The sequence below is a fragment of the Helicoverpa zea genome, chromosome 12 (genome assembly GCF_022581195.2).
Source record: "Helicoverpa zea isolate HzStark_Cry1AcR chromosome 12, ilHelZeax1.1, whole genome shotgun sequence".
In the NCBI taxonomy this organism is placed as follows: Eukaryota; Metazoa; Arthropoda; class Insecta; order Lepidoptera; family Noctuidae; genus Helicoverpa; species Helicoverpa zea.
The window spans coordinates 2058450-2078731 of NC_061463.1; the positions used below are offsets into that span (position 1 = coordinate 2058450).

At 38.9% G+C, this 20282-nt stretch overlaps 1 protein-coding gene across 1 annotated transcript; it reads left to right on the forward strand.

Annotated features, from left to right (window-relative positions):
• The first annotated feature begins 651 nt into the window (after positions 1-651).
• Positions 652-2640, forward strand: LOC124635408. Its single transcript, XM_047171292.1, has 8 exons — positions 652-707; positions 931-1116; positions 1263-1325; positions 1412-1480; positions 1674-1799; positions 1922-2084; positions 2163-2240; positions 2358-2640. Exons 2-8 carry the CDS (start codon positions 1021-1023, stop codon positions 2609-2611), a joined length of 849 nt encoding a protein of 282 aa, XP_047027248.1. The 5' UTR covers positions 652-707; positions 931-1020; the 3' UTR covers positions 2612-2640.
• The last annotated feature ends 17642 nt before the right edge of the window (positions 2641-20282 follow it).

Consider the following 20282-nt stretch of genomic DNA (forward strand, 5'->3'; position numbering starts at 1 on the left):
CTGTAAACATCACCTAATCACTTGCGAAGTGAAGTGAGCTCGACATCGACCAATGCTGTGCTAGTGACTTCCCCACTCGACAAAATGTCAACCGAGATTAATCAGTTTTTAATTTTATCAGTTTTGACACAGAATTTTAGCTAAATATGATGTTTTAGTTATATTTTTTGTAATTGTAAGGAATTTGAGGCAGCTTTTAAGTATAAAATAAACAGAAATCTCTAAATTCGTGCTGTGAATATAATCTATGCTTACCCTACGAAAAAAAATACTGACAGCGCCAATACCATTATTAATCTGTGGACAATATTTTCTTCTCTTCTGTCATAGAGGAAAGTAATATATCGGGTATCTTCTGTCTTCATATTGTGTTTAAGCTTGTTTGTTTTCGCCGGTTTTCGCCGTAATTGTGATAAAATCATGAAGTAATTTTATATTTCTTGTTATAAAGTTAAAAATAATATTAATTAAAGAAGTGTTTATTTTATTAATCCAACAATAATTTCAGTCCAAATGACAGGTCGTCTCACCCTTCGTCGGCTCAGGTTGAAACTCTGGTTGAGTTTATGGAGCAAAACCCTGGCCTGGCGAAGGGTTTCGTGAGAACGCAAAATGCCAGAGAGCGAAGTCGAAGCCAGTGGGAGGAATTAGCCGTGCGCTTAAACAGTATAGGTGGCACCATCAAAACCCACAAACAGTGGACCAAGGTTAGCAGTATTTTTTTTTGCAGCAGTATGTTAGAACCACTTCACATTCCTTAAAGCAAACCACTTATGCGATAGCCGATAGTCTTGGTTTCAAGTGTGTTCCTTGAATTCATAAATATTTTATTTTGATTTTATGTAATCTTTTTCAATTTTTGACCAAGAATATTGTGGAAATGGAGACAACTAATTTTCTTTTTAATTTTAAATAAATGTTTGATTGTAGTATTGGACTGACAAAAAAAGCGCCATTAAAAAAAAAGTTGCAGCACGCTCTGCTGCTAGGCGTAGGACTGGTGGTGGGGTGGAGGACGAAATGATGCTAACTGAGGTTGAGGAAAGGATTGTTGCTTTGTGTGGTGGTGAAAGCTTTTCCACAGGAGATGCACATTTAGGCATTCAGCCGTTTCCGGTAAGAAATTCAGAAATGCAATTGGTAAGTAATACTAGAAACACTCTGCAAGGTTTGCTGTCGTTTTTACAGCACCCATTTTTTTGTGGATTAGACCCTTTTTAGTGTTAAGTGAATTTTATATTAAATTTACCTTCCTGTTTCAGGAAAATGATACGCCGTCTCCATCACCCGAAGCACAACCTATATACAATACTAATGATGACAACGTAAGATATTTTTTAATTCATAATTTTATGGAATTCATTATTTTACACTCTTATCTAGCATTTTTTTTTATGTTAACTTATTATAGATTAATGTACCACAACAACAGCAGAGTCAGGCACGGCCTACTGAGGAATCAGCAGCTATTGTATTTTATGTAAGCTATTTTGTACTAAATATGTCTGTATATGATGTGTCTAGATTATATTCTATTAGTATCTATAAATATTGAAATTCATTTTATTATTACCAATATAATTGAAATAGTAATTCATCCTTGTAATAACCCTAATAATATTATAATCTTAATTTTATCCCACAAGGAAGATACCATTTTATCCAATTTACAGGATTCCGCCCTGATTGAGGACAGTCCAGCACCTCGAAATTACAGACCACCAGCTAGTGCAATTTCGAGAAAACTGTTTGCTTCCTCATCCAGCTCCATTGTTGGAACTAGCCAAAGCATTTTACGGGTATGTATCTATCTCTGAAATTCTAAGTGCTTTAATATTATTTACTGTGTCACTTGGAATTGTCGATATTTAGTTTCAATATTAGGAAGTGGGCCTTTTTAAGATTGTTTCTGTTGTTTCAGAATAACCAGTTAGACAACACTCCTCCTCCAAATCCTCATGTTTATCATCCCAGCCTGTCCCCTCCAACTGTAACACTTTCCCATACGCCCACACCTTCACCTTCACGCCGTGGTTCCACCCCAGTAGCCTCCCCAGTCATTCCAAGAACTGCGGCTTCATCATGTAGGTAAAAAATACATTTAAACAGCATTCTCTACCATTAGATCGAGAATTTTAAAATGTAAATATTTATCTTTTTAGTTTCACGTCACACAGCTTCAGTGGCTTCACCTTCTCGGCGCTCTAGGACAGTTCGTGGTAGTCGAGGTGGTTCTGTGTGTAAGTACAAACTAAAAATAACCATCAAAACAATTTTTGAGACAAATCACAACGAAAGGCAGCTATTTATTTAAGAGTTTTTATTAACGCATGTAGTAATAGGTGTTCTCTTTTCAGCACGTCACACGTCTTCAGTTGCTGCTCTTCCACCATCACAACGGCGAACGGAATTCTCCTCCATGACTGAGAGATTCCTGAGGTTGGAAGAACAGCAGCTGGAGATACAAAGATTGAATACGCAGATCATGCAGTCCTTTCTGGAGAGGAGTGCAGAGAGGGACAGAATTTTTGCTGAAGCTGTAGCTGCAGTCGGTCAAGGGCTGCAAGCATTGGCAGAGGCCGTCAACAGAGATAGGAATTCTCCTCCATGACTGAGAGATTCCTGAGGTTGGAAGATAGCAGCAGCTGGAGATACAAAGATTGAATACGCAGATCATGCAGTCCTTTCTGGAGAGGAGTGCAGAGAGGGACAGAATTTTTAGATTAAAGTTGTCTCAAAAGGGATTCAGCGTTTGGCTTCGGCCTAAACTAAACTTCGAGGTCCTAAACTAGGTAAATTGTTATAGGTGGTTGAACAATAAATAAGCTAATTTACATAAGTTTATTTTTTTATTTTTTTCAATCAAAACAAAATAAACATCAGCTAAGATTATTGAAAGAATATTTAAAATTGGTCCAGTAGTTTTTGAGTTTATCCATTACAACCAAACAAACAAAGTTTTCCTCTTTATAATATTAGTATAGATACATATTGTCACACCCAGACCACGGCCAACAAGCATGCTCATCACACAAATGTCGACCGAACCGGGAATCGAACCCAAGACCTCTGGTTCAGCAATCCGGCATAGTTAATTGTGGCTGACTTAGTAATTTAGAAGCCAACATACATTTTTGGGCCGAATAATGATAATAAAAAGAAGTCTATTTAATTAGCACCCATTAATTATGACGTGAACGCCAAAGCCCATTCACGAAGTTTCGCCTTCGTAATTGACCTAAAGCTAAATCGGCGTTGGATGGTAAATCTCTAGTTTGCCTCCTTGTTGCTTCAGCAATTATTTCAAGCTCTTCTACTCTTTCTTCCTCGGAAATAGAGATTGCCGGAATTCCCGCGCGATTGCACATGTTGTGCAAAACACAACATGCAATTACTATTTTTGCAACTACATCTGGATGGTAGTCGAGTACTCTGTGTACTAATAAGCACCTAAATCGTCCTTTTAGGAGGCCTATTGTTCTCTCAACTGAGTTGCGAGCAGTTGAATGACGCTTATTGTAATAAGCTTCAGGGGAATTCTCTTCAGCGCCACTAATTGGCGTCATGAGGTAGGCACGCTGAGCATATCCTGAATCACCTGAAAAAAAAATAACTATGTAGTTTTTATACTTAGTAATTAGGCTTATATTCTGAAGCAGGGTCAGGAAAGGATCTACTTACCGAGCAAAACTACTTCTTCACCAGCATTTGTTAATGCCTCTAAATGGTCTTTGATAGCACTATAATTAAAAATGAAGCTATCGTGAGTAGCTCCTCCATATGTGGGATCCACGTGTAAAATATTTAAATCTGCATCTGTTATCTGAAAAAGAAATAAATTACAATGACTCTATTATACCTAATTATAATTGATTACAACATTGAAATCCATTTTACCAATTGCACATTTCTTGCATGGTAGCCTTTGCGGCAGTAAAACCGTTCTTCGTTCTCTGCTGGTCTCTTCATTGCCACCAGAGTGCCATCAATACAGCCTATGGTGGCTGGAAACCCAAACCTTTTGTAGAACCTGTAATTTACAATAATCACTAACATGATCAACTGTAAAAATAAAAGGGTCAGTTTAATTATAATAATATTAAAATTATATTATATCTAGGTACAGTCAACTTCAGGTCAGTGGTAACAGTTTTATAGGAAAATCGTACTTATTACTATTGAGTTAAGGTGCATAACAGTTACCACTGATGTGCAGTCTACCGTACTAACCTTTCTTTTAAAATTTGCCTTTCTTGCTGATTTTGAGGAAACCTTATATATTTTTTTACTACGGCCGGATTGTTCAGAGCTTCCACTACTTCATTTATGCAACGAGATGCAGACGGTTGCGATAAATAAGTTCTGATGCCCTCTTTAATAACCTTCTGGTAACTGCCACTAGCCAAGAATGATAAAGTACATAGTATCTGTGAAACAATAAATCAATAAAAAATGTAATACCTACTTTATCTGGATTTAGTGAAAACAAAATTGAGACCAATTTGGTTATTTTCATGCTTCAGAGAATACCAATATTATAACTGAAGTACAGAGGCTTTTGAAAACATATCAGCTGGCGGGGAAACCACATAAAGGGAATACTCCTTATTAAGAACTAAGTGTTTTTCTTATTATTGTGTGCTTGATTACAATTTTTCAACTATAAACTGTGTCAATACTTACTTTTACACGAGTTGTAAGTCCTTTGCCTCGACGTTTTGTGGGCTTTATCAGGGGCAGTAAATCAGACTCCAGTTGGTCAATTAGCTCCTTTGACAATCTATATATGCTCACATAGTCATCATCGCGAGTTAATAAAGGTAAACTACGAATTCTAGCAGATTGTTGACGCTTTTCTAAATTATCTAAAGCATGAGCTTCTTCTAATAAAGATTTAAGCAAAAACATTCTAGCCATCGTTAAATGTAGGCACTTAATCACTTTAAAACACTTAGAACTTTATTTAAACACTATTTTAAATATAATAGTCTCTAGATCAAGTTGGCAACGGTACCTGAAACAAGATTCTATAAAGGATTTTTCGCGCAGATTTATAACCTCACAAATTTTCACTGACGAAGAAAAGCCTCCCTACCATAGAGAGCATTGGACACTTTTGACTTAGTTTATGAAAAAAAAATCGGTAAAAAAACTTTTAAGTTAAACGGTTTTATCTTATGTGCACTGAAAACTAGAAAATAAAAAATAGTTACTTACCTGTCAACCTACGTAGGTGGTCCCGGTCATATTAGACTAAAATAAAAACGTGGGGCCCATTAACTATTGCTGTAGTACTCTCTTCTAAAGGTATAATAGGTGTGGATTGCATCGACTTACTATAATTGTAACTGGAGATTTTGACAATCAATAATTAATAATAGAAAATACACATACCTTTCATTAGTTTTCTCTTTATAACGATCCGAAACCGCAACAAAATATTTAAGTACTTTTACGAGTGTTTGTTCTTGACAACTCACAGAAATGACAGATAGTCTATGGATGAACACCGTTACCAGTCGGTAACGTAAACTACCCAATTAAAAAAAAACAAAACTATGATCAGAAATCAGAATAAAAGGACCCCCCTTTTATTCTGATTTGATCATGTCTCCCAACTGCCCATCTCTCCCCTACCTCCCCTATAGATAGACAGATTTTGACAAATCTGTCAAAATCTCGACTTTGATTTAGTTCAACTTGTCAACACGCTCGATAGTGAAGCGCTAGTGTAGTTTGACAATGTCAATCACGAAACTTTAAGGTAGAATTCCGTGGGTCGCGATTGTCGCAGCCGCGCGCGACAAAAGTCAACCTATGAAAATGTATGGCACCGCTGCCGAGGGCTGCGACAGTCGCGCGCGGACGACGAATTTCGTGAGCCGCTCGCGGCCGTACGCTTCTCAACATGGTCTAGCGCTTAATAACATCTATAGAATTTTAGTAAAACCAGAATTAAATTTTTGACAATGCCGCGAGCAGCTTACGAAATTCGTCGGCCGCGCGCGACTGTCACGGGCCTCGACAACGGTGCCATACATTTTCAAAGGTTGACTATTGTCGCGTCCACGGAATTCTACCTTTAGATCGAAGTCGAAGTGAGAGTGATGTCGAAGTGAGTTGTGATATTTTATAGAATCGACATGCTGCTCTAACCCTGCCTCACCACACTGCAAATTATGTGACCTAAAGTGTTCTTGTTTCAAAGACAGGATGTCAAAACCATCTCGTTTTAAAATAGGGTGATACAAAATGCAAGTCTGCAGAAATATGACCTCATTCCACGCTAGATAATTTGGTACAAACTAATTAAAACTTTAACACAGTACTGTATATCAGTAACTATCGCAGAACTAGTCATTGATTTGCCGTTTTCCTATCTTACACCTGGTTAGTTTTGCGTTGTAGATCAAATCTTATCTAACAAGCTTTAACTTGTTCTTACCGAAATATAGTAGGAAATAGTCACTGTTATTACTAAAACTAATCTGCCACAGTTCTAATTTTACCAATTTAATTAACGACTAAGCTGACATACCTACTGATATTTAATGCATTTTAAATAATTGAGGAATTGTAACGAAATAAACAGTCAAGGCAGACTAGTTATCAATATTAGTAGACGATCATAAAGTTTTAAATTAAACCAGATTGTTCAAAACTCGAACTGTTATTTATCCTGATTTAGAGCAAAAAAGCGAAAATTGCCGGTCTTTTATTGCACTGGGATTCGATTCTAGTCTTGAGACAGCTCAAGATAGTAATCAAGACCCAAGCTTCAAATAAAGGTCGCCGGAAGACGCTGGATGCAGGTCGCTTCCAACAGGTATCTGTGGAGATCAAAGGGGGAGGCCTAAGTTCAGCAGAGGACGTCCTATGGCTGAGATGATGATGATGATGATGATGATGAAGCTTCAAATGAGCTAAAAATGCAAGCTACAAAAAACAGGGGTAAAACAAATAAACCTGTACTTATTTATTAATTGAAATATGTGGACCGTAAAAAGACAAATGAAATGAATATATTCGTAGCAACAAATGCTACATTAACATAATCACGATAGGTGCGAGAGGCCGGTGCTTGTTTGAACAGTCTGCGTTACACAATCTTGTGCGTGAAACATCTCGATATTTAAAACGTTTACAGCTTTTATTACAGTTTCATGTGAAATTGTAAATTGTCTTGTGTTTCTATGTGTGGGTGTTTCATTGAAATTCTTTATTGTATCTTCTTTAACTGCATGATTCCCAAATGCTCCCATATTGACATCTTTTGTGTCTGTTTTTAACGGAAAATCTAAATCCATTCATCAGAAATGTCTGAAACGAAACTCGTTTCTTTAATTAGAATTTGTTTCCAAGATGCTAAGTCCGATATATCACTATGTATACAATCCTACTTTGTTATGACTGGCCTGCAGTCTTCCAGACAATTTAATAGCGCATTCGGCGCCTTCCCATTCATGGTGGCCATAAAATGCATGTCTTTAAACAATTGTTCTTCAAATAAGTTCATTCACTCGATATTTAAAAGCAGACTTTGCCGAAACTTCCTCTACGTGTGCGGAATCGAAGCCATTGTCAAAATGTTGGGATGTTGACCAGAATGGTGATGGTGACTTGAATCAGGCCGATGTGGCGGTGTGACCTGAGGTTAGGATGTAGTGTAGACTTGTTTAGGGTTAGCAGGCTGTTTGTTAGAATTGTTATCGAAATTGGTTTATAAAATAAAAACTTGTTAAAGTTAAGTGGTGTGGTGCCACACACTACAGTACGGTCTTAAGTACATAATATAAACTTATGATGGTTTCTAAAACATGCCAAAAAGTACTACCAATACCAAAATCCTTAAAATTATTTCTCATAAGATAATGCTTCTGAGTCTGTTAACGTCACCAGTATTTTTATTCAAAGTAAACTAAATGCTTATGTTTATTCCTGTGTATCAAGTGTCACCCAAAATCTGTGCAGTATTGCATGGACACATTAAGAAAAAATCTGCATCATATCTGGATAATTTTTCCGCGAAAATTTCGTCATATATACGACGTAATATTAACACCAGTTACATGTTCCGATTAGTTCCATATCTGTTATCAATTTGACAAGCGTACACAGTGACAATGTTTCAAGGCTATGTGTATTTGATAGCAAAGCCACATCACACACATCTACAAATGATTCAGGGCTGCCGAATTCATAACGCCACGTTTTTATATGATAAGACAATGCTCAAGTACTTTAGTTTGGTTTGGGAATCCCAGTTAGGAGATGACATGTTTTATTTGTCTTTTACTTTTGCATATAGTCTCTTTTGTTCATCATCTCTACGGTGAATATATCTGTCAGTCTGTCATTTATTCTCTCTTGAAAATTTTGTACAGCAGTTACTTTCAGATGAAGTCTTTTTTTATGTTTTTTTTTTGGCTCCAAATCGTTTCATCAAATCTTGCGTCACTTTCACATGTTTTTTAAAAGATGGTTCAATCTTAATAATCTTCTACAATTTTCTTAATACTATCTGACTTCCAAAGTAAACTAATCATCGCTCAATAAAAACCAAGGCCAGTTGACAATCAAAAGCAAATAAAACATTTATCTTTACAAGCACTAAACATTACGTAAACCATTTAAAATTTATTCGCATAGCAACTGGATATTAACTGAAATTACAAAGGCAAATGTAACTTGTGACGTGTTTCCTACTGAAATGATGAACCAATTTTTTTAAGTAAACACAAAACGAGGATGATGTATGGATATGAGTGAAGGCAAAAAGGAAGAAGACGCAAGATAAAATGGAGATATTGCCAGAAATGACGAAAGCGCAGAACGGATAGCACCAAACACAATAAAATTGTTTATAGGGCAGATAGAAAACAAACATTTCATCAAGATCGAAGATCCATTACGCATTGCTCTTATATTACGAGTAAAACCACAGGCAACAGCAATAGTTGGTACTACAAAGAAGCTTCATAATCTTGATAAGTGTCATCGACACTCAAACTACACTAACCTGATTCCACTCGCCTCTCAGCTGATGTTAACCGGCGTAAAAGATAAAAGGTTGATACACTCTGTTTCAGTTTGATTCCTAGATCAGTAAGAAAGTGAGATAACATGACTAATTACTAATTAGCGCATGGTTTGCTAGGCTAACGTGTCGTTAATTTTGTTCCATATTATCTGCCATATTTACGTTCTCTCATGACCCAGATTGTTTAACTTCACTCGATGCGTCTTTTGCCATTTTTGGTTGAGTAGTGTTGCTAAAATTTACGCCTTGATTTAGGTATATTAAAGGCGATTACGATTGTCACCATTATTGTATGTTTCTAATTCTTTTGTTGTAAGCTGGCTCGATTGCCCCTTAGGAGCCTCTATCGCCTAATTGTTACTAATCATTGATAACGTCTAAAGTTTCTCTTTATCAAAAACCCAAGTCGTAAGACTCTCGTGTAAACCCAGTTCTTTTCGACAAAATGTTTCATTGTCACAATCAACCGAGATAAGCACAAGGTAATAGTTCTCTAACAGTTTATTTTTATCTAAGAACAAGCGATATACTATCTCTATTCTACCAATTAGATAATACATTTTGTCGCTACCGTGACAATTCATTTACACATAACCTAATTCTGCTGTTGACGCAATACTGGTGACCTATATCTTTATTATCATGTTAAATCTTACTTTTGATACAATTAAACCTTTTTATTGGGAACGAAGTGGGTTTATATGTTCTGTCGCATACTTGTGGAGATATTTTTGCTTGTAACATGAAACTTCATCAATGGTGGCTGTTATTTTGAAATAGTGAAATAAGCTGAGGCTGACCCATTTTCGCGGCAGCCCTGGCAGGCAGGACAGGGCGTTCGAAAATGGCGCTTACGTTTGTCTGGGGAGCGTCTGCGCTGCGCGTATTCCGTGCGCATCCAGTCTTTCCGCCGGCGCGCAATGTCAACAAACTCGACGAGTCAGCTCCGAGCGCAGGAATGCAACGACCACGGCGCATGCGCCATCAACTCTTCACAGAAGGTCCATAAAATTATATTCTCGATGCATATACAACTAGTTTGTGTAAATGTTAAACCAAAAAGCTATCTCTTTGAGGCTGTAATCTTTGGCTATAAAATCATGTCTGTAAGAGTAATGTTTACGTTTCAAATGTATCAGAATAAAGTGCGATGTGAATCTCGATAGCTGATGCGCCAAAATATTTTGAAAAAAGGATGATAGCATAATCGAATGATGAGGAGGTTTTCTTGAAATTAACATCAACACCCGTAAATGACTAACCTTCACTGCTCCCTAATATTCTGGCTGAAATGAAGCATCAGCTATGAAAAAATACCTCCTCTTGGCTTCTATGGTGTACAGTTAATGTAAAAAGTAGGTCTTAAAAAAGCGTATCTTCTGAACTTCTTTTAAAGTGTGTTTAACGAGTCGACGGTGCATTGTGCGCCTGCGCTTGTCACGGTATATGAAATATGAATAGGATGTACCCTTTTTAGTAGTTCCTTTTATTACGTCATAATACTAACTAATATAGAAGTTAGTGACGTCATCGATTCATGGATGATTCTCGAACAAATGTCAGTTTTAATGCAAATATTGAGGTATTGGGATAATATTTGTGGTCTAACACCTATTGATTGGTTTAGTGTAGGTGCACACTACAAACTTTTAGTCGGCCGATAGTTTGGTTGGGCTCATAAATCGGTATGAAGATTGATAGTAAACACATTACAAAGATCAGGTACCTTTTGAGGCGGTATCAGAACGACTGAATACTATGATTGGGATCAAGATTTTCTTTATATGAGACGTAAAAAAAAAGCCTTATTTATACATATATACAACTAAAAAATGGCATCAAAAAACTCCTCATCGCTGCCCACCGGGAGTGTACCCAAGAGGCTGGCAGCATTGCCACCTTGGATGGCAATGCTTAATTTTTGACCAAAATAAAAACCAGCCTTTGGGTCACTTGAAGTGTAATATAAATAAATATTATATTTATTTATATCTCATATAAATAAATATAATAAAATTTACATATAAAAAAAAAAGATTTTCTTTAAATAAAAATACCTACCATCGTGTCAACTGTCGGCCGACTGTTTAGTTTGCAGTTTGTGGGTCTCTTAAGGTGTCACATATTGTGATGATTTTCAAGCTCGTGCTTATTTGAAGATTTTGTTTGCAAAGATCTGTCAGATCTAAGCAGACTTGAACCAATAGGATCCAATTAGGTATGCGTCGTTTTTGGAAGACTTTGACAAGATAATGTACTAGGAGCCACTAAAAGCTTTTTGCTGTCAATTTTTATCTGTATTTAGTGTTACCATATATTTTTTAAGTTTAATTTTTGTAACGTAATACTTCAAGTGTACCTATTTAATTAATTTTGCGAACTAAAGCTAAAGTTATTAATCTTTATTAATAAAAATATTTGAATACTAATAAACTGTAATTGTATAGTATAAAACATTTAAACTTAATGTCTAGAAAAGCTGGATCTATTAAAGTTCAATCGTGCCAATTAATCAATAAAGATATTTGGTACAACTGTATTTAAACTAAAAATAGGAATGATGTGAAAAGAAGATGATAGATAAAAAGAAAGGAGTATTTTTGATCACTCAACTAGTTGTGCACCTACATTTTTCCTATCTTTGCTAGTACTCTAAGGATTTTTTTCAAGTTACCAACTCCTAATGATGGCAAAAAAAGGACAAAAAAATCGCACTCCGAATCTCTAAAAAAAAACGATTGGCAGATACACAGGCTACTAGGTACATATACAAACATTTAAGTATGTATACAATCTCTCCAGCTTGGTAAATAATATTAAGTTGCAATTTAAAATTAATCATTCAATTGAATAAGCGAGCAGACGAATCAACTCTGTTTTTACACTCCAAAGATTAAAATCTCTTTGATAGCCGCCTGCTAATGATTCCAACGTACTTAGGTGTCTAGGTTTCAAGTATTTCATGCTAACTTATGAATTCTAGATCGTATCTTATGAGGTAGCGTACAACTGTCAAAATGTCTACCAAAAAGTATTTATTTGTTTTTAGGGTTCCGTACCCAAAGGGTAAAACGGGACCCTATTGTTTTCGCTCCTCTGTCCGTCCGTCTGTCTGTCAACAGGCTGTATTTCATGAACCGTGGTAGTTAGAGAGTTGAAATGTTCACAGATGATGTATTTCTGTTGCCGCTATAACGACAAATACTGAAAACTAGAATTAAATAAATATTTTAGGGGGCTCCCATACAACAAACGTGATTTTTTTGCTCATTTTCTAAATAATGGTACGGAACCCGTCGTGCGCGACTCCGACTCGCACTCGGCCGGTTTTTTTTTAATTTTGTGGTAACATTCCTGAGCGGAATATTTTGCAAGACTGTTACTGTTAATATGAACCTTAGACTTAACCGTGTCACCTACATAAAAATTAATTTTACCATGTACACGTCTTTTTTCAAACATTTGTACAGCGATCAATATCACTAAGCCACTTGATCAAACAATTCTTTGACACTGAGTAAATCATTAATTCTTTTGTTTTATTAAACCTACATTTCAATATATAGTAGTTTTCCACGTGTGCTGTGTATGGTGAATAGGTTACATCACAACTCTTTAATGCATTGTTTTATTTTTTTTCATTTCGTAATTTTATGGGGCCTCCTTGTACTTACGCTAAGCGCTTATTTCTCCTTCATGGACGGAAAGTCTATGAAACTAAGTCTGAAGAAGTTTGTCCATAAAACTAATTTTAAAGTCAATGGGTGTAAAATTAAGAGAGTTAAATATTTTTTTTATATATTTTTTATAATATTTTGGTGCCCTTAAAATTATGCATAATTTCCCCCATTCCAATATGTGACACACTGTTTTAATAAGGACTCATTACCATTACCTATGTCAATTTATAGACTGTCAATTACGACGTTAAAAAAAGTAACACAGTTCCGATATATTTTCCGCACTCAGTGCAACGCTTATCACCCCATGTTATCAGTAGGTATTGTAATCGTTATCAATGCATCGATAGATGATAGCACATAAGAAAACTTATCGACAAAGTTGTTACAGATTTAGGCGAAAATGTGAATGACTGCGCTAGTATTTAGGTCGACACATTTCAAATTACACCTGAGTTGTTTGAAACTTTTTTTGTGAAAATGTAGGTAACGTAATTCTGAAAGTTCACCGTTGCTTTGATTGTTGCTTTGAAAAAGTGGAGGTACTTAGTTTTTGTATTCAATCTCAAAATATTTTTATTTCACATAGGCCTTTGCAGGCACCTATGAAACGTCACACTATTTGCACGGGTCCAAAAAGTTGGTCTCATGGAGAAGAGCCGGCAAGAAACTGCATAGACTCTTTTTTTAAAAAGTAATTTATTTGCATGTTGAAAATAAGAACACTGTAAAAAAACTATTTAATTCGATTTGGTCAACCATCAGTCGACAGTTTAGTCTGAAATGTCCAGAGTTTCTGGGACAAATCTCTACTCAAACCTATTGTGTTAAAAAAGATCCTTGAAATCATATGTTCATGCAAACGTTCACCAGTTCTACCAAAGTATCAAAAACACGCCTAACTAAACCGTAAATTAGAGGTTCACGGTTAAATAAAGAACCTTAATTGATTGAAGTTATCGTACTTAACAGCTATCCGCTAGAACACGTTGTATTACTTACTGTGCGTTATGGCAACGGTTGGCATAAACGCGATAATTATACATAACTCTCAAATTGTCGCGTCTGTTGGTTTTCGAAATTTCATTGAGGCTGAAAGTGGGTATGGGTTTCTATAATATTTGGAGAATGTGGTGCCGAAAACATATGGAAAGTTTGAGATATAAACGTAAGAAGACGTACTGGAGATATAAATTATTCAATTCCAGACTACAAACTTTTTGTCGGCTGATAGTTTGTTTGGTATTTTATGATCAGTATTCAGGTGCATGGTAGATAGTGCAAATCACAAAGGTCAACTACCGACCGACGAAAGAGTTTGACGGCATTCAAACTACTGGAACTTTCTACCTCTATCTAACCACCCTATTCCTTAAAATATTATGTTGTAAGTAATCAAATGACTATCTTCAGAAATACCAAGTTTTTTTGGCGGAAAGTGAACCTACCTTTTCTGTACCTATGTTGTTATTTGGACACTATGAGATCTAATTACAATCAAAACAATCTTATTATATTCCTCACCCTTATTAACAGCAAAAAAAACTTCTTAAGTAAAAGTAAGCATGAAGCTACCAGATTGTTCATGTACATAATTTCATTGTCTATCTGCTGTTATAATCTTAATTAAGCCGCGGTCACGGTGTATTAATACAATTAATGATAACTTCCACCTTTCTGAGCGGTTTGTTGCCTCGTTGCTTTTTAGAAGTTGGCGCCACTGTCGCGACGTAAGGATGAGATATAGTGGACGCATTTTTGAGGATGCATTTCAAGTATTTATATTTAGATGATCGTATAAACGAAGCACCTTAGACCCAAGTTAACCGACAACATAATCGTATTTTTTTCCTAAATCCACTGTTTGCTTGGAAAATTTGATGTAAAAATTCATTTCATCTTTTGAAACCTTACTAAAAAGTAGTTAGGTAATCTTCTTTGATGATATATAAACTATTTTTGTGTTCTTGAAACATGTAAAGAGAAAATATAGTAAATCTGATTTTCACACTTTCGCTTTGGACACTTTCGCGGTCCAGTCACTTAAATCGTTGCAAAATGAAAGTCACAAACTACTTCCACGACAAGGTCATAAAAATCAAAATAGCATAACCATCATAGTTTTCCGCCAATGTATGTTCGCCCTAACCCGAGTGCAATGCTTGCGCGCACGCGATCCGACAATATTGAAACATCAAGAGCAGCCCTTTGGAACACTCGTTATACTAGCTATTTATATGAGCTTCGTTAAGTTGACACCCACCGGTAAATCATTACCATTAGTAAGGCTATGTATCTTCTCAAGATTTAATCTGCTGCTGATTGCTGACATAGACACCTAGGGAGCGTATTATTTTGTAAGGCGTAAGGTTAGGTACACCATTATGTGAATTTGTAAGTACCCATGAAGCTGTGGTACTGCCAAATTGGCGCTTTTGATGCACCGTCACATCCAATTGGTGCGAAAGCCAGGCATGGTGAAACTTAATGTCCACGACGATACGCAAAACCAGTGATTCCCAAAGTGGTCCAGGTGGACCCCCAGGGGTCCACGGGAGACTTGCTGGGGGTCTACGTAGGCGTGAACAAAAAATGGGGGTCCATAAGATGTTAATGGGGGTCCACGAAAATTTATCTGCTTTTGATAGTAAAGAGCAAAAATGTAAGCATAGTTTTTATAAGGGCCTACCTACATTGTTTTAAGTACCTATCTAAGCAGATAATATTTTAATAAGGCAAGCGACTGTTACTTGTCCAAACTTGCGTATTCGATATTACATACAATTTCGTATATAGACTTGCAAAGCGCACAGTACGTGTACAGATTTAAAAGAAAACTTGATCAAATTCAAAGCAGACATTGCGTATTTGACAGATTTGTTTAAAAAATTTAATGATATTAACTTGCAGTTACAAGGGGACAGCCTGAATTTAATAAAAACAAAGGGGATAATTTCTGCTTTTCTTGGGAAATTGTATGAAGCAAAACATTAGTCGGCGCGAATTCTCTCAATTTCCAAACTTGTCGCAGGTAGAATGTATTGATGAGGATATCCATACCTACAGTCAACATTTAAGTGCCCTGCATGATGACTTCAAAACCAGGTTTGAAGATATACCGACGATGGATATACCACCATGGATCATAAATCCATTTGATGAAACGGAAGTGGCCAATGTTGTATTACAAGAGGAGCTGCTCGAGCTAAGCACTAATGAGGAGCTGAAGGTGAAATTTAGAAAAGGCTACCCAACATTTTGGCTGCAAGCAGAAATACCCGAAAAATATCCTGGACTGTGGGAAATCGCAAGGAAATTTTTAATAGCTTTTCCCTCGTCATACCTTGTCGAAAGGAGTTTTAGTGCCGTTACAAACCTCTTAACAAAAAAAAAGGAGCAAATTAAACATCACAGAGCAGCGGGATTTGCGGTTATTGCTCACAAAAATAAAGCCAAACATTGATCGTTTGCTGACACTCCATCAGATACATCCTTCCCATTAATTAAAATTATGACCTGAACCTATATTACCTTAATATTTTTTTTCTTACCACCACCATTTTTCGTTTTTATTTTACATAATATCGGAATACAGGAACAGAACTCAGAAGTGACACAATTTTTATTTTTTGGCGACTTTAAGAATGTGGTAGAAATGTAGCAGCAGGGGGTCCACCGAAAGCCGGGGCGCCCTGCGGACTCTCCGTCCGCATACCGGCCTATCGTGCTGCTCGGCGAGGTGGGCAAGCTCTTTGAGCGAGTTGTCGCACACCGCCTCGTCGCGCACCTTGGGGGGATAGGGCCGGACCTTGCGGACCACCAGTTCGGTTTCCGCAAGGGGCGCTCAACGGTGGACGCCATCATGCGCGTGAGAGCTCTCACGACGGGGGATGCTGTGTCCCGGGGGGGGGGTCGTCTTGGCGGTGTCTCTTGACATCGCCAACGCCTTCAACACCCTTCCCTGGAGTTGCATTAGGGAGGCACTCCGGTATCACCGGGTGCCGACCTACCTTCGTCGCGTGGTCGAGGCCTATCTGTCGGATAGGTCCATCATTTACCCCGGTCACAATGGGGAATGGAACCGGCGAGAGATGTCGTGCGGTGTTCCGCAGGGGTCGGTACTGGGGCCGCTCTTGTGGAACATCGGCTACGACTGGGTGCTGCGCGCCGACCTCCCTAGCGGCGTCAGCGTGGTCTGCTACGCTGACGACACGCTGGTTCTGGCACAAGGGAGGTCGCACCAGGAGGCGGCCGACATAATGACGCGCGGGGTTGCGACAGTCATCGAGAGGATCCAGCTGCTGGGCCTGGAGGTGGCCTTGCACAAATCCGAGGCCATGTGCTTTCATGGGCTTCGGAACGCGCCACCTTCAGGCTCCCAGGTCACGGTGGGGGGGGGTTACCATCGGCGTCGAGAGGGCGATGAAATACCTGGGACTCGTCCTCGACGGCCGGTGGAACTTCGTTGAGCATTTCCGACGTTTGGGCCCCAAACTGGAGAAGGCAGGTGCTGCACTCAAGCGGCTCCTGCCCAACCTGGGCGGCCCAAACGCCCCCTGCCGCAGACTCTACGCGGGGGTCATGCGGTCCATGGCCCTTTACGGGGCCCCGGTATGGGCACGTTCGGTACGGCCGCGGGCTTTACACTACTTGAACGTGCCCCAAAGGGTGATAGCCATTAGGCTAATCCGGGGGTACCGCACGATTTCCCGCGAAGCAGCTGGCCTACTTGCTGGACTGCCACCGTGGGATCTGGAGGCGAGGGTCTTCTTGCGCCTGTACGACTGGCGCGAGGAGGCTCAGCGCCGGGGAGAAACCCCGTTGCCGCGGCAAGTTGTCGCGCAGCGGGCGGAGCTCCGGCGCGATCTCATGGTGGCCTGGAGGGAGCGACTGTCGCAACCCAGTGCAGGGCACGCCACCATCGTGGCGGTAAGTCCCCTCTTTGAGGAGTGGCTCGGGAGGAGTCACGGCGCCCTCACGTACCGCATGACGCAGGTCCTCACCGGACACGGTTGTTTCGGGAGGTACCTGCACCGCATCGGTCGTGAGGAGGCGCCCGGGTGTCACCATTGTGCGGACAGCCCCGAGGACACGGTGGACCACACAGTCCAGGTGTGCCCCGCATGGGAGGGGCACCGCCGGGTCCTCGTTGAGGCTTTGGGCGGCGGCGACCTCTCGCGTCCGGCCCTGGTTCAGGCCATGGTCCGGGGCGAGAGGGAATGGGATGCCGTCGCCTCCTTCTGCGAAGCGGTCATGCTCGAGAAGGAGGAGGCGGAACGCCAGAGAGTTCGCACCTCTCATCCCGGCCGCCGCGCTGGACCAGGTAGACACCATGGGCGCCGGGTGTCGCGAGATGACTCCCGGCCACCGTAGGCGTGGGTCTGTGGGCGGTGAGTTCGGGTGGCTCATCGTCCCTCTGTCTTTCTAGACGACAGACCCGTGTCGACGGCGCGCGTTGTTCCACGCGCTCCTCAAAGAGATGTCAGCAACCCCAGCGGGGCCCAGCAGGGCCAAGGCCTGCCGGGGCTGCGGGTTGTTCGAAAGAGATACCGCGGCCCTGGTACATAAAAGGCCTATGACGGAACACGACGATTTTAGTCAGTAAGAGTCTGACACTCCCTCACCGCTGCTAACCCACAGCGGGAGGGGTCATTTGATGATTTTACGTCGATAAAAAAAAAAAAAAAAAAAAAAAAAAAAGGGGGTCCACCGAAACCAGTAAAATTTTGAAAGTGGTCCACGAGAAAAATAAGTTTGGGAACTACTGCGCAAAACCATTTATATTCCAAATGCCTCTATGCCTTATGCATTCACATAAAACGAGAACTTAACAGCGAAGACACAACTGTTCCAACAGTTCGAAATAACACATCGCTTCCATAACTCGCACTAATGCATTTTAAACGTATCAGTTTATACCCATCATAACTGTATCTCGGACCTGTCATAACAATATTTGTATCTTGTATCCCTTCATTGCGAAACAATTAGCCAGTCCAACCTACCGCCCTATTTTCATAAACTAGGAAACATTTAACGACTATTACACAATCCTGAACAGACAAAACAATCGAAGCATCTAAAATTAGACCTCCGTGGCGAAAAAATTCCACTGACACATGTCTTGTGCAACATCCATTGGTTACTTTCTGCTGCTCTATATTTACATCAGTATTCCTGTCCACGCATTGGATGGTGTATTTAGCGAAGATGTGTGCATTCTGGTAGACGGTATTAAAGACATTATGGCCTAGTTGGCACCGTGTTCCCTCCCACGGACGTCGGGAATCACAGAAATTTCGTATTTGTCGCGAGCAGAAATACACTGCGCTGTTAATGTTTATATGTTATGCCGGAATTGCAATAACAGTATTTTTTTCTAGTTGAATTTATACGTGAAATGCAAGACTGTAAATCTAAATAAATAGACTTGAGAAAAGTTTGCTATAGCTTTTTATTTTTGCAAGATTGAACAACGCCTTTTCAACTCTTTCTGAAAAGTTTTTTAAGCTATCATAAAAGAACTCGTCTTTTACCAAGTGTTTTGAATAAAGTGACATTTCGTAGACATGTCTGACACTTTATTTTTTATGTTGGGTAAACAATTTATTAAAATATAATACAGTTGACTCGACCCTTCGCGATCCCTTTCATGCCGTCTAGCGTCTACGTGACGCGGGACGCAACGCCTCGGTCGGAAGGTACGTTTATTTCTTGCTTGACAACGGTGAACTAATGAAACTAAAAAAGATAAAAATAAACATACAATACACAAGACAATCGGTCAGAATATAGGTGACAATAACAATGTAAATACGGATTTTAATTCGGTAAACTAGAACAAAAGTTAATCTACGTCATTAAGTACGTGTTTAGTTTAATTAAGTCAGTCTTTCTATTTTTTCCATAACAAATTACTGGTGATCCAAAAGAATATATGACAATGCATTTCCTGCGCATTGCTTGCTGAAACTTGGGTTATCAAATGTGTATGTAATTGCATTTATATCAAAATAATGCGTACCTGAGTTATCTGACACGTTTTTCTTATTAAATTCGTCTTCAAGACTATCTTATCAACCGACACAGGTAAGGTCTGCCATAAGGCCTCCCAAATCTACATAGGTACTCTAGTACTAGCTACCTAAATAAACGGTTGTCTAGCTGATAATGATAATATAATATCACATTTTTATCTTTCCGACCCTCCCTAAATTCAATAAACTCATCAATATCATTTTTTGCTTTTAATTAATACTGATTCTTATTTAGAGCATTACTAGATAATCACGTACGTGCAAAAATTTTAGTACTTCTGCTAACTCTTTATCATAATTGTTATCAGTAGTTATCAATTTTTCTTTAAAGCGGGAAATACCTTTGGCATGCGGGTTTCAGGTTGCTTCATTTGGTTATCTAATTTTTGTTATATTGCGACAGTTTTTGCACAGAGGATAGGCAGGATCGATTTTGGAGTTTTGGTTGAAATTGACAGCAAGTTTTAAAGCACCTACATCTCAAGTAAGTATAAGTTTGATTCCAGCTCAAGCATGTATCTACCA

What these genes read in the sequence shown, in the direction of transcription:
- LOC124635408 (XM_047171292.1), top strand. Translation starts at nt 1,021, where the DNA reads ATGATGCTAACTGAGGTTGAGGAAAGGATTGTTGCTTTGTGTGGTGGT. An exon ending in TAGGCATTCAGCCGTTTCCG is followed by an intron (nt 1,117 to 1,262) that starts GTAAGAAATTCA and finishes TTCCTGTTTCAG; the next exon opens with GAAAATGATACGCCGTCTCC. An exon ending in CTAGCCAAAGCATTTTACGG is followed by an intron (nt 1,800 to 1,921) that starts GTATGTATCTAT and finishes CTGTTGTTTCAG; the next exon opens with AATAACCAGTTAGACAACAC.